The following is a 12,006-nucleotide window of genomic DNA, read 5'->3' as shown; positions in this document are numbered from 1 at the left end:
AAGCGTATAATTGAATTTTCGTCTTATTTACGTACATATTGATTATAGAACTTTTTCCTACTACTGCTTTATCGCCATATTCATAATAAACAATGCTTAAAGAAGTGGGTGAACAAGAGAAGGAGACAAAGTGTGTCGTACGTGACTTTCTTGACGATAACCAAAGGTAAGTGATGCAAATAAAAAATCGACCGGTACTATTAATTTATTAAGTAAATATTTAACTCACACCTACACATACGTACATACTTTATGATCAGAAAGTTTTTGAAAAAATAAAGTGGATTTTGTGCATCGACTCATCACTATAGATGAGACTTGGGTCTATCAATACAATCCTAATTCAAAGCAAAAGGCTAAAGTGTGGTGTGAATCTGGTTCTTCGGCTCGGAAACGAGTTCGTGTGCGGAAATCGCCCAAGAAGGTATTGGCATTAGTTTTTTGGGATGCGAAAGGATTTTTGTTTGTTGATTAATTGCAAACTGATAAAAAATTAATTCTTCATATTATTGTAACCTCTTGAACCAACTCAATTAAAGAATGTTTGAAAAGGACCCAGTTGCAAAAGAAATAAAATATTTTTCATCAGGATAATTCGACGTGTCACAAAGGCATTTTGACAATGGTTAAAATCCATGAGTTAAAGCTCGATTTGTTGTATTCACCAGATTTGGCCCCTAGCGGCTTCCATCTGTTTCCAGACCTAAAAAAATCATGCGTGGGAAGCGTTTTTCATCAAATGATGAGGTCATAAGTCATAATTGCTGTGGAAGCGTATTTTGTTGCCCTTCCAGATCGTCACTTCAGCGATGAAATTCATAAATTGGAATCTCATTGGAAAATGGTAAGTGTATTGATGTTCAGGGAGACTATAATGAATAATAAAGTGTATTTCGAACCATAAAATTGTGTTTTTTTATCAAACCGCAAATCTTATTGAACAACCTCTTAATTCTTCTCTATCACAACCATCTGTAAGAAACTTATAGTCTCCAGATTATAAATATATTAAATATATGAAGATTTATAATCCATTTACGATAGCAATGAAATTTTTTTAAAGCTACGTTGCTTCATCCATTTCCCAAAGGGTTTTCTCATTTCCTACTGCGCGTCGCTGGTCTTTTTCTTACCAGTTTCTTATCATCATGCGGAGTACCAACAATCAAACATACTTAGCTTTGTAAATAAATTTGTGTTAAGCAATGCTTCTTTTTGTTTTTGGTTTTTACTCCCATCTGTCTGCTATAATCTAAGTCTGTTTTTGTTTTGTTTGCGTCTATTTATTTTGGATTTTACTTCATACAGCCGTTCGCTATTTGTTTAAGGTTTTGAGGCAGTTTCACATGGGGAGTCTTTAAGGTTTCACAGTATTATTGAAACATCCGAAACGATCACTTCTCTTAATCAATTCGAAAATTCAAATAATAAAGTTTTTAGTTGTAGTTTTGTATTAGAAGGAAAAACAAAGTTGAAGATGCCAATTGTTCAGACTGGTGAGCAAAATAGAATTTTGATTGCATTGTAGCTCTTAATGTTTTTGTTTGTATTGTAAACTTGGAGGTGCATATGTATGTATATCAAAAATGTGGAACAAGATACGAGTATAAGCGCAACAAACGGTTTTATGCGGTCACATGACTATTACTAACTACTGAGCATGAAAAAATGATACAGTTAACAACATTACTGAAGCCTTCGAAGTTTTTTTTTATTAATACATACATATCTATAATGAAGTATATCTCAATATCAACAATCAGAAGAATTATTGTAACTATGAATTTTATTGAGGTCACAAGACTGCTTTCATAGTTTGGGTTCGTTGTAAAGTGGGCGGCTTTGAGTTTTGTGACACTTGCATATTAGGTGAAATAAAGCGCGCTGAATTTTATTTATTTATTTATTTTTTGCCTTATTTCTACGATAAAATGAACATAGTTAGAATTATCCAGTTAAGGCTAATAATAACTTCACTTCAGCAGCATGCATTTGGCTTGCCGGCACTGATTGCCAAATGAGAAGAAATCAGATTCAAATCAATGCCTAATTCATGAGCAATTGGCAAATTTTGGTAAAAAGTGTTTTTAAACAAATTGATACACATATATGTATGTATGTATGTATATTAGTACAAAATAATATAAAGAAGATGTACTTAAACTCTTTGCGAAGACGTTTCGCTTAAAACTGACAAATCTTCAGAGCATTTAAACTCAAGGTGCTGGCCCAATGGGTTTGGCTGGGTTTGCTTGCTTGGCTTCGATAACTGTTAAAAATTAATAGAATAATATTAATAAATATTAGTTTGGTGAAAAGGAAGTTCATTATTTTTGTGAATTTTAAAAACCTTATTTAAGATGTTTCGGATTATCCGATTTGGGTCAAATATGCACCATTTTGTTGTATAATTTGTTGCCATTTTAAAGGCAGCTTCATAATGCCTATCTCATAGAAGTCTTAGTTATAGACAAACTCTAGTAATCGATTTGCAAAACCTTCTCTTGATATCAGTTTCGTGTCAGTTTTCGATGTTTTGGAGATATTCAACTCCGACTCCATGAATTTCAACGATGATTTCGGTTGATTTTTGATAAATTTACGAACAATTTCGATGGAGTTTTCGGTGATTACTGATTTTGGGCGGCCCGTACGTGCATTGTGATTTATGTCCGCACGACCATCTCTCAATCATCGCCATAAACTTTTTCTTCAATTCAAATGTTTCGGTAAACGTTTTACTGATTTAAAAACAAAAATTGATATTGGCTCTTTCTTCGAAATTCATTTTTGGACCGATGACACAAACGTACTGACACTTTAGACGCAATAACTCCGCTTCCACTGAACCAAATCGCTTAATCGCTAGCGCCAAATGGTCTAGTTGTTGACAGTAGAGATCTGAATTTAGTGTTAGGCCATACGGAAGCAACTCATAATAACACACGGGCTGAAAAGCCCCGGGCCTAACAAAGAAATCACGTTTATTTTTGTTCAAAATTAGCTTTATTCATCAATGTAACTTCTATCAAGAACAGCGTAATCATTCCAGCGCCGCTCTAATACTTCAATACCAATTTTGTAGAACGATTTATCTTTTGCCTCAAAATAGGCACCAGTTTCAATGACAACCTCTTCATTCGATCGAAATTTCTTACCCGTGAGCATTTTTTTTGGTCTGCTAACAGCCAGCAGTCGCTGGGAACCAAATCTGGCGAAAACGGAGAATATGGAAGCAATGCGAAGTCCAATTCAGGTAGTTTTGTCATTGTTTTGATTGACTTCTGACACGGTGCGTTGCCTTGAAAGTGGGCAAACGCGGGACTTACTTTGCACAGAGATTTTTCATAGTCAAATGCTCATGCAACATAAAGCCAACTCGTTGTTTTGATATCTTTACGATGTCAGCTAACTCAAACAACTTCACTTTTCGATCATTCAAAACGATTTCGTGGATTTTTTTGATATTTTCTGGTGTTACCGCCTAATTTGGACGCCCACTGCGTTGTGCATCATCGGTGTCTCTACGACCTTGTCTCTAAGTTAAAGTTAGCAAACTATCGTTTTATTGTTGCTTCTGATGGAGCGGAGTCCCCATAACACTTTTCAAGCTATTGCTTTTCTTGAACAGTATTTTATCCCATCAGGAAGCAGTGTAAAATTAAAGTACGAAATTCTGGTTGATCCATTAAAATCCGTTTTGAAAATCACAAAAGTAGCGTCACTCTCAGCACAAAACCAAACGAATTAATCAATAGAATATCATGAAATTTTATCAGTTGCCTTTTTAAGGTTAGTACTAACTGAAAAAGTGATGAAAGCAATAAAACTAGTGCAATCTATGGACCTTTCAGCCCACGTGTTATTTTCATTTTACCTTCGGCCACGGAGCTCTTTCACTAGCTCAGTACACACGATTCGCATCAGCACCTTCTTTTTGATACAAGTTTTTGAAGAAGTTAATTATTAAAAACGTCTACAGCATCAATTTTTCCAACAATTTCGTTTTACTTGTTTTTCGTTTTCCTTTCTCATTGAACAAACTTTACAGGATTGCGTGATGCACCTTTCATAATTTCTGTGCAATTAACAGCTATTTAATAATTGCCTTTTCGTATGGTAAATTCAACTTAAGTAATGTTTAAATTGCTTAAATTTTTTAATTGCTGAAAATATTATTATATTATAAAATTATAGCAGTGATGCAGCGAAAGCAGCTGATGTTTACATAAATTTTTTACGTAAAAGGAAACTAAGATGATATTTCAAGTAGTTGCGCGGCCACAAAGAGTTAGCGTATCGCGCCTGAGATTTGTTTGCAAACTTTTGAAATGATAAATAATTTATTGCCACGGCTAACTTGATTGCCTTACTGATAAAAACCACAAATCTTAAGAAAATTTGCAAAGCAAGTTCAAGTTCAAGCAGCAGTAGCTACTAAAATAGTAAACCAAAAGTTACAAAATTGTTGTTGTTCTTAAAACTAAATAAGTGGGTGTCGACAAATATAATACCAAAAAATTTGCAGATAAACACTTTACACATTTTTCAATGAGCAGCGTAACCGAAAACAAATATTTGTCGTTATATTTTTTTTGTACATTCATCGCTCGTTTAAAGTGTCTGATAAAAACATACAAATAATTTTAAGCGTTATCTAGTAGATAATTTTATTGGCTTTCAAATGAATCTAAGCATAAAGCTTCCACATCAAAAAATACAGTATTTTTAGTCACACCTTCATAGTGAATTAAGATAAAAATATAAATTGCTGCAATCCTAGGGCGTTTGAGTGGGCACCAACTTTTAAGTCTCCTTCGTCATGATTTTAACTGCAGAATATAACAATAGAGTTGTTATTATTGCTGTAGCGGTATATTAAGCCTTGCCGGTACGGTGCCCACTGGGGATTTAGCGGAAAAAAGTCAAATTTGCAACATACCACCTACGCAATGTTTAATGGTATTTCTAAATTCCAGAATAGAACCAACAAAAAAATCAAAAAGAATTACTAAACTCCGACTTACAGTTTTTTTTTTATAGATATGTCAAAAGTATAATTTTTTTATAGTTTGAACTGACTCATGATTCAATAATAAAAGGTTTGCTCAGTAAGCAGCTTTCTCATTCCCTCTTGACAAATCGGCTCCCTTAGCAAGACACTGGGTTGTTAACTCTAGAAATTTTTAGCAAAAGTGGAAGAAATGTAGAATTTGTAGGAAAAACATTTCGTTTTCAAAAGCGTGTATAAGCACTTGCTCGGTATGTGAATAACCAAGACGATATGGAAAACATACTGACATACAGCTTAAATCAGGATATCACAAAGCATCTTTTTGGGGTAACGAATGTGAAAGATGGACGTCTTGACAATTTGAGTCCAATCCCTTTCAAATAGAGGTGGGGGAAGTACTTACTACGTTACTTTAAAGATACATAAGTTACCAACAAGAGCTCATTTAGCACTATGTAACTAATCATAGCCTCCTGATGGCAGATGGCTTTTTATGAGGAGTTTTTTCATGGCCGAAATACACTCGGAGGTGTGCCATTGCCTGTCGAGGAGCCTCTGCTATTACAAACAACACTTTCTATCATTTGGTGTTACATGTCCGTGGTAGTTTGTCAAGTAGTTAGGAATGAATAATTGCGACTTGGGGGTTAAAACTCCAAACTTACGTGGGCATAGCATAGTAAAGCAAGGCGCAAGGAATTCATTACGGCCATACTGTTTAGGTAATATAATAGCTTCATATTGGTAAAACTCACCAACTTCGTGATCAGTTTTCAATTTAAAAATTAATTCACAAAATATCAATCTGGGCTTAACTTAATAACATTTTCTTTAATAACATTCCTGGCAATTTCTGTTTGTACCAGTTATAATTTAAATAAAAAGAACACGTTTTTGCTACCATTTTTACCAAAAAGGTATTTAATTTTTCCACTTTCTACGCCCTTCTTAAATGCGACCTTTTGTAAGGGAGTGTCAAAATTCTAATGTCACAAGTGAGCAAACCTTTAATAATTGAATTATGGAACTGACTAAGAAAAAACTTCAAAGCCCAAGGTGGTTTTTTTCCTTTCGCTTGAGCCGACTTCCAATTTTTTATTTTTCATTTAGGGTACGATATTTTTATATATTTTAGCCGGAAGGACAAAGGCTGTAAAGCATTTGATTATCTATTTATAATTAATTTTACGAAAAAAAAAAAATCATATTCCTTCATATTCTTGGATCTGCAAGTTGAGCTACATTTACCTACGGTCAGAAACTAGTATCAACGTGTTGCTTAATAGCGTCTCTTTCAGTTTTAATCAATTGCAGGTGCCACCAGGCGCCACTGATTATTTTTTGGCAATTATAATAACTAAACGCTTTCTAGTGTGTGCATAATGATAACGAAAAACTTATAATTTTGTTTTGACATTTTGAGGGTAATTCAGAATTATGAACTTACATGTATCCTGTGCGTAAATATTTGCTGGCTTATATTAATAAAAAAAAAAAAAAAAATTTATGAATTTTAAAATTTTTTTAAAAAATAGTTTTTAAACATGTTCTTTTCATACATAAATATATACAACTACGTTAGTAGTAAAAATGTAAATATTTTTTGGGATGTATACTTTTTTCCGCATCTCTGTACAAAAATCCCCAGTGTGCGGTGTAGTCAGCCCTCATAATTGCCCCTCTCATCTAACAGTAGGCCCAAGAAAAATGCTTTTTCGACGGGTTCGGGGCAAAGATAGAAGGGTGTTAGGTGAGTAGTTTTAAAGAGACATCTGAATTAGTGGTTAGTGCTGTACGGCGGACCTTTACATGCCACACATATATTGAGTACGCCGGGACCGATTCTGGTCGGTATCAGTTTAGCCTACTACTCTATACTGAATGCAATTGTACCGAGATGACGTGATTCTCCCGAGTCAGTTGGAGGTCTTCGTCTGCGACGGCTGATAGTTGGAGTCCGATTACGACTCCGATAACGGGGAGGGAGTTGGGAAAGGTGGTAAGAGACTCGCAATGAGTGCCATTTGAGGTCTGTCCCTAAGCCGTAGGGTCCAGTAGGTATGTATAGTAATGGATTTCATCAGTATAGTCAAAGAGATGTCTCTAGGTGTGTCTGGAAGGTGGCTCGGCCTCCAGGGAGTGTGGTAGCAACCCAGCAGGTATTGCTTATTGAACATCTTGCTAGGAGTCTTAACTGGGAGCACAATCGCCTCTCTATGAAGATGTTGTATAAGAGACATTAGGAGGCATCCTTTGGTTGTCATGATGAAAGTTTTTTGGCAGGATTGGAGCTTCTTCCACTGTGTGTTACTAGTGCCAAACGCTGCCCAATTTAGAACATGCCGGTCAATTGGTCTAAGTGCTACCGGTTAGCGATTTGAGTACCTTGTGACGGTGTTCGACCCTAGGGGCCATTGCGGTTGTATGTGTCGAGAGGAGAGCAAACTATCGGAAGTGGTACCCAATAATTTGGGCATGTAAACAATAGGTATTGGTGTGTCATCGACTTTAACCTTCAGCTGTAGTTTGATCTGCTTCGTTCATGAGTAGAATCGGATCACCGTGGATTTAGTGCGAACAATTTAGAGGTTCCTCGTAGTGAAGAAGCGAGAGAAGCTGGAGCGATAATCGTTCACTTTTGAGCACACGAGATTCCCATGACAGCCACTTGTAAGTACCGGAATGAATAGGACTTTTTCCGTTCAAAAGCTGCCGTCCCAAGAAACTAGCCCTGTCGGGGTCTATCCATAAAGTCTTTCTAGTCGGTAATAAAATACCCTGTAAAGCATATATTTTATTCATTCAAGGAAATAATTCGTTTTCGAGAAGAAAATCACAGAAATCCCCTTAGAAAGCAGAAAATGTCCAGTGCAATGAATGCATCGACCAGATGGATCTCCATGTCAAGACTAATTAGAGTTAACCTTCACATGAAAGTCAACTGGTCATCTTTTGAAGAAAATTAGACTCGACAGATGCAACCAGCTTCTTCGGTGGTACGCGGTCAAGGGCCATGAAAATGTTATTTTCACAGATGAAAAAATGTTCGCTGTTAAAGAGAAAAAATGTTGGCCTCCGTAATGGTTTGGTGGGGCGTGCCCTGTAAAGGCGTTACATCTTTTCATTTCTGCGAAGGTTAAGACCGGGGCAAAAGTGTACCAGGAAGATGTCTTAGAAGACGTGATGAAGCAATTGAGCAGTATTCTCTTCAATGCGGGCGTTGGTTCTTCCAACAAGATTCCGCTCCAGCCCATAAGGCAAAAACCACCCAGTAGTGGCTAAAAACAATATTCCTGCAGCACCGCCTCCTTGTCATATCTTGTTGGTGCGTTAAGAATAGGTTTTGTTGTTACATTGTTTTTAGACTAATTATTCCAATATTGTTATAAATAAATATTTTCTTAAACTTTATTTTCAAAAAAATATTTTGTGAAAGAAAAAATGAATAGTATTATTTCTGAATTCCAGTAAATAACAAAGATAATTTTGCCGCCGCCAAGCTTTCGTGTTAGAATCATCGATTCTTTCATCTACCACACCGCTAGCAACTTCAAGGAATCAAGCTGATTTACTCAGTCCCCGTATGGGTAACCATGAAGTCCGGAGTCCTTACTAGGTCGGCCAAATTACTTCAATATATTTCTTAATTCCAATTTATTTTGTTCTACCCACATTTATTTACTTCCACAATCCTTTTTAATCAATTAATTAATTAGTTTACTTATTGGAAATTGTCGTTTGATTGAAGATTAGATCGCCTTTTATTACAATTTAAGAGGCACAGCAGGGTAGGTTAGTAAGCAGAGTATGGCATTAAAGCCATTCTGAACGTATCTTGGAGAGTGTTAGGAGCAACCACGCGTTTTTTGAATTTTTTTTTATATATTTGCATTAGCTCCTACATACATACATATATTCTCATATATAAATAAAAATAATCAAAATGTTGTATATCTTTTCCTCCTCGCAGTGCTTGGTGCCATTGACCCCAACCTATTAGGGCGTACGCTCACCCACGAGCATCTTGCATTGGATTTTGAAGGTTTCTACTGCGAACCACCAGAGGACTTCAAATCGTATTTGAAGCAGAAAATCAGTCTGGAAACTCTGGGCTACGTACGTCAATATCCCTACTCATCGCACGAAAATGTCCATTTCTACGACGAAGATGCGCGCGAAGCGACAAAGAAAGACGTTTTTTTGTATAAGAAATTCGGTGGTGGGTCGATAGTTGATAACAGTTCACATGGACTGAAACGTAATTTGGAACATTTGGTCGATGTGGCAAAGAGCACGGGCGTACATATCATAGCTGGTACTGGCCATTATGTGCATAATTTGCAGGAGAAGGACCATTTGAATATGTCCGTTGAGCAAATGACCGACTTGTATTCTAGGGAAATCATCACTGGTGTTGAGGTGGAGGGCTTGGGTATGGTGAAATGTGGTTACATTGGTGAAGTGGGTAGTGTTTATCCATTGCATGGTAAGTGAGTTGTGTTGGTGGATAAAAAAACAAATATTCATTTGTGTTAGTTTTCCTCGGACAGACTTTGAAAAGCACGCCATACGCGCAACTGGCGAAATACAAGAAGTACTCGGTTGTGGTGTTTCATTTCATCCCGGTCGTGATGCAGCGGCGCCATTCGAAATAATGCGTCTGTATTTGGAAGCGGGTGGACGCGCTGATAAGGCTATTATGTCGCATGTGGATCGTGAGTTGGAAATCAAGTGTGTCAAGTAGTTTGTAAACTCAACTGCATTTTTTGTTATTAGGCACTCTCTTAGACATCGACCAAGTACTCGAGTTTGCCAAATTGGGCAGCTATATTCAATATGACCTCTTCGGTACCGAGTCTTCATTCTATCAACTGAACCCTGCCGTTGATATGCCATCAGACGGCCAGCGCATTTCGTATGTATTGAGGTTACTCGAGGAAGGTTTGGTGAATAGAATTTTACTATCCCACGACATACACACCAAACATCGATTGGTAAGACATATTTGAAAATATGACAATAAAAAATAACTGTAATTTACATCTGAATTATGTGTGTTGCAGACCACCTATGGCGGCCATGGCTATCATCACGTCTACATGAATATCTTACCCCGCTTATTCGCCAAAGGAGTCTCCATTGAGGATGTGGAGCAGATAACTGTTACAAACCCCGCCAACTGGTTGCAATTTAATATCTAATTTATTTTCTGTGCCACTGAAATTGCAAAGTATTTTATGTTTTAATTATTGTTTTCTATTTTAAACTGTTTTGCCAGAGAATGTTTTACTTATTATCATAATTCTTTATTAAAGTGCTTAAAATATGTTTTATGTAAAAATGAGATTGATTGGATAACCAAGCAAAATATTAGTTTGGGGAAAAATATGGTTTAAAACTGTTTTAAGGTCTATCTTTAGCGAAACTACGACTACGGTCAACTTCGATTATTTCTGTGATTTTGTCGACATTTTCGGCCTTTTCTTTAACATCGAAAATACCTAAATGGAATCGACGAAACGAAAATTGCACGTAATTAACTGTTACAATATCGGCATCATAAACACCATTCACAACGGGCATCAGCTGTTTGTTAGTTGGATAAATGACAGTCCAGAGTATTGTTTACAAGCGCGCGCCAGAGAGGCAGCACCCGCCACAGGTAGGTAATGGCTTGAGCCGCTGCAACCGCAGATGGGCGCTCTCCAACCATTTTCATCGAGTTTGGCGTGAAGGTAAATGCGAAATAATATTGGGAAAGTATTTTAGAGTTTGCTTTGAAGCCGTGAGCAGACAAACACTTCGGTGGCAGGCCATGGACGTTTCAATAGGACGCGGCACCGTCTCACAAAGCTCGAGTGAACCAAGAATGGCTAAAAAAACAATGTCCCGAACTTTATAACGTCCACACAATGGCTCTCGAATCCACCAGACGCAAATCCAATGGATTATTCGCTTTAAGTCATTTTGGAGAGCAAAGTCCGAACTAAAAGATTTACCAGTCTCGAGGCGCTGAAAAAAGCCATTGTCCGCGGGTGGGTCAAAATACCTCCACATATATATATTCGGGCGACTTCCGATTTGTTTCTGGACTGTCCCAAGGCCATAGTCAAGGCAAAAGGTGGTCATATCGAGCAAAAGTAAAATGATTCTTAATTTTTTATTATTTTTACTCATTTTTTACTTTGAATTAAATAAAAGAAATTTTCCAAACTAAATTTATGGCCTTTTTAATTGGTTACACTTCAAGTGCCCGACCTTGGATATTAGCACTGGCAAGGAAATATACTACTTTAGCACATAAAATTTGTAAACCTGCTGTTAGTTTCTCATACAAGAAAGATTCAAAATATATAATATATGGCATATAAAAATAAATGTTATATAAAAAAGTGAAATAAACACTTCTCTCGTTAAGTGTTGCCTGAATAGAAATTACTGCAATAGTTGAAGTTTTCTCTATTAGGCGGGTGAACGCTTAATTAGTGCGCCAATTACTAGCTAATTCGTTACTTTAAACAAACACGCGGACATAACCTCGGTAGAAAAAGTCTGCATACACTCCCAAGACTCAATTTTAAACTCTCGAAAACACTTCCTAGGCACATTTTTTCCTTGCCGTAGCCGAATGGGTTGGTGTGTGATTACCATTCGGAATTCACAGAGAGGTCGTTGGTTCGAATCTCGGTGAAAGCAAAATTAATAAAAAAAAAAACATTTTTCTAATAGCGGTCGCCCTTCGGCAGGCAATGGCAAACCTCCGAGTGTTTTTCTGCCATGAAAAATCTCCTCATAAAGAATATCTGCCGTTCGGAGTCGGCTTGAAACTGTAGGTCCCTCCATTTGTGGAACAACATCAAGACGCACACCACAAATAGGAGGAGGAGCTCGGCCAAACACATAACAGAAGTGTACGCGCCAATTATATATATATATATAATCTTATGCCAAGCTCTGCTGTTAATCTAATAAGTAAATCGAATGTATTAACA

The 12,006-nt window shown here is 36.7% G+C and overlaps 1 protein-coding gene across 1 annotated transcript; it reads left to right on the top strand.

Annotated features, from left to right (window-relative positions):
* The first annotated feature begins 1,381 nt into the window (after positions 1-1,381).
* LOC129249231 (phosphotriesterase-related protein) lies at positions 1,382-10,344 on the top strand. Its single transcript, XM_054888925.1, has 5 exons — positions 1,382-1,496; positions 8,985-9,500; positions 9,565-9,729; positions 9,791-10,008; positions 10,078-10,344. Exons 1-5 carry the CDS (start codon positions 1,478-1,480, stop codon positions 10,213-10,215), a joined length of 1,056 nt encoding a protein of 351 aa, XP_054744900.1. The 5' UTR covers positions 1,382-1,477; the 3' UTR covers positions 10,216-10,344.
* Positions 10,345-12,006: the final 1,662 nt, after the last annotated feature.

The sequence above is a fragment of the Anastrepha obliqua genome, chromosome 1, assembly GCF_027943255.1.
Source record: "Anastrepha obliqua isolate idAnaObli1 chromosome 1, idAnaObli1_1.0, whole genome shotgun sequence".
Taxonomy (NCBI): Eukaryota; Metazoa; Arthropoda; class Insecta; order Diptera; family Tephritidae; genus Anastrepha; species Anastrepha obliqua.
Note: the sequence above shows the minus strand (reverse complement) of the source record. Positions and strands in the feature narration are given on the sequence as shown.

Bases quoted from the DNA above. Each gene is read 5' to 3' on its own strand.
- LOC129249231 (XM_054888925.1), top strand. The intron at 9,730-9,790 runs GTGAGTTGGAAA...TTTTGTTATTAG, and splicing joins TATTATGTCGCATGTGGATC to GCACTCTCTTAGACATCGAC. The intron at 10,009-10,077 runs GTAAGACATATT...TGTGTGTTGCAG, and splicing joins TACACACCAAACATCGATTG to ACCACCTATGGCGGCCATGG.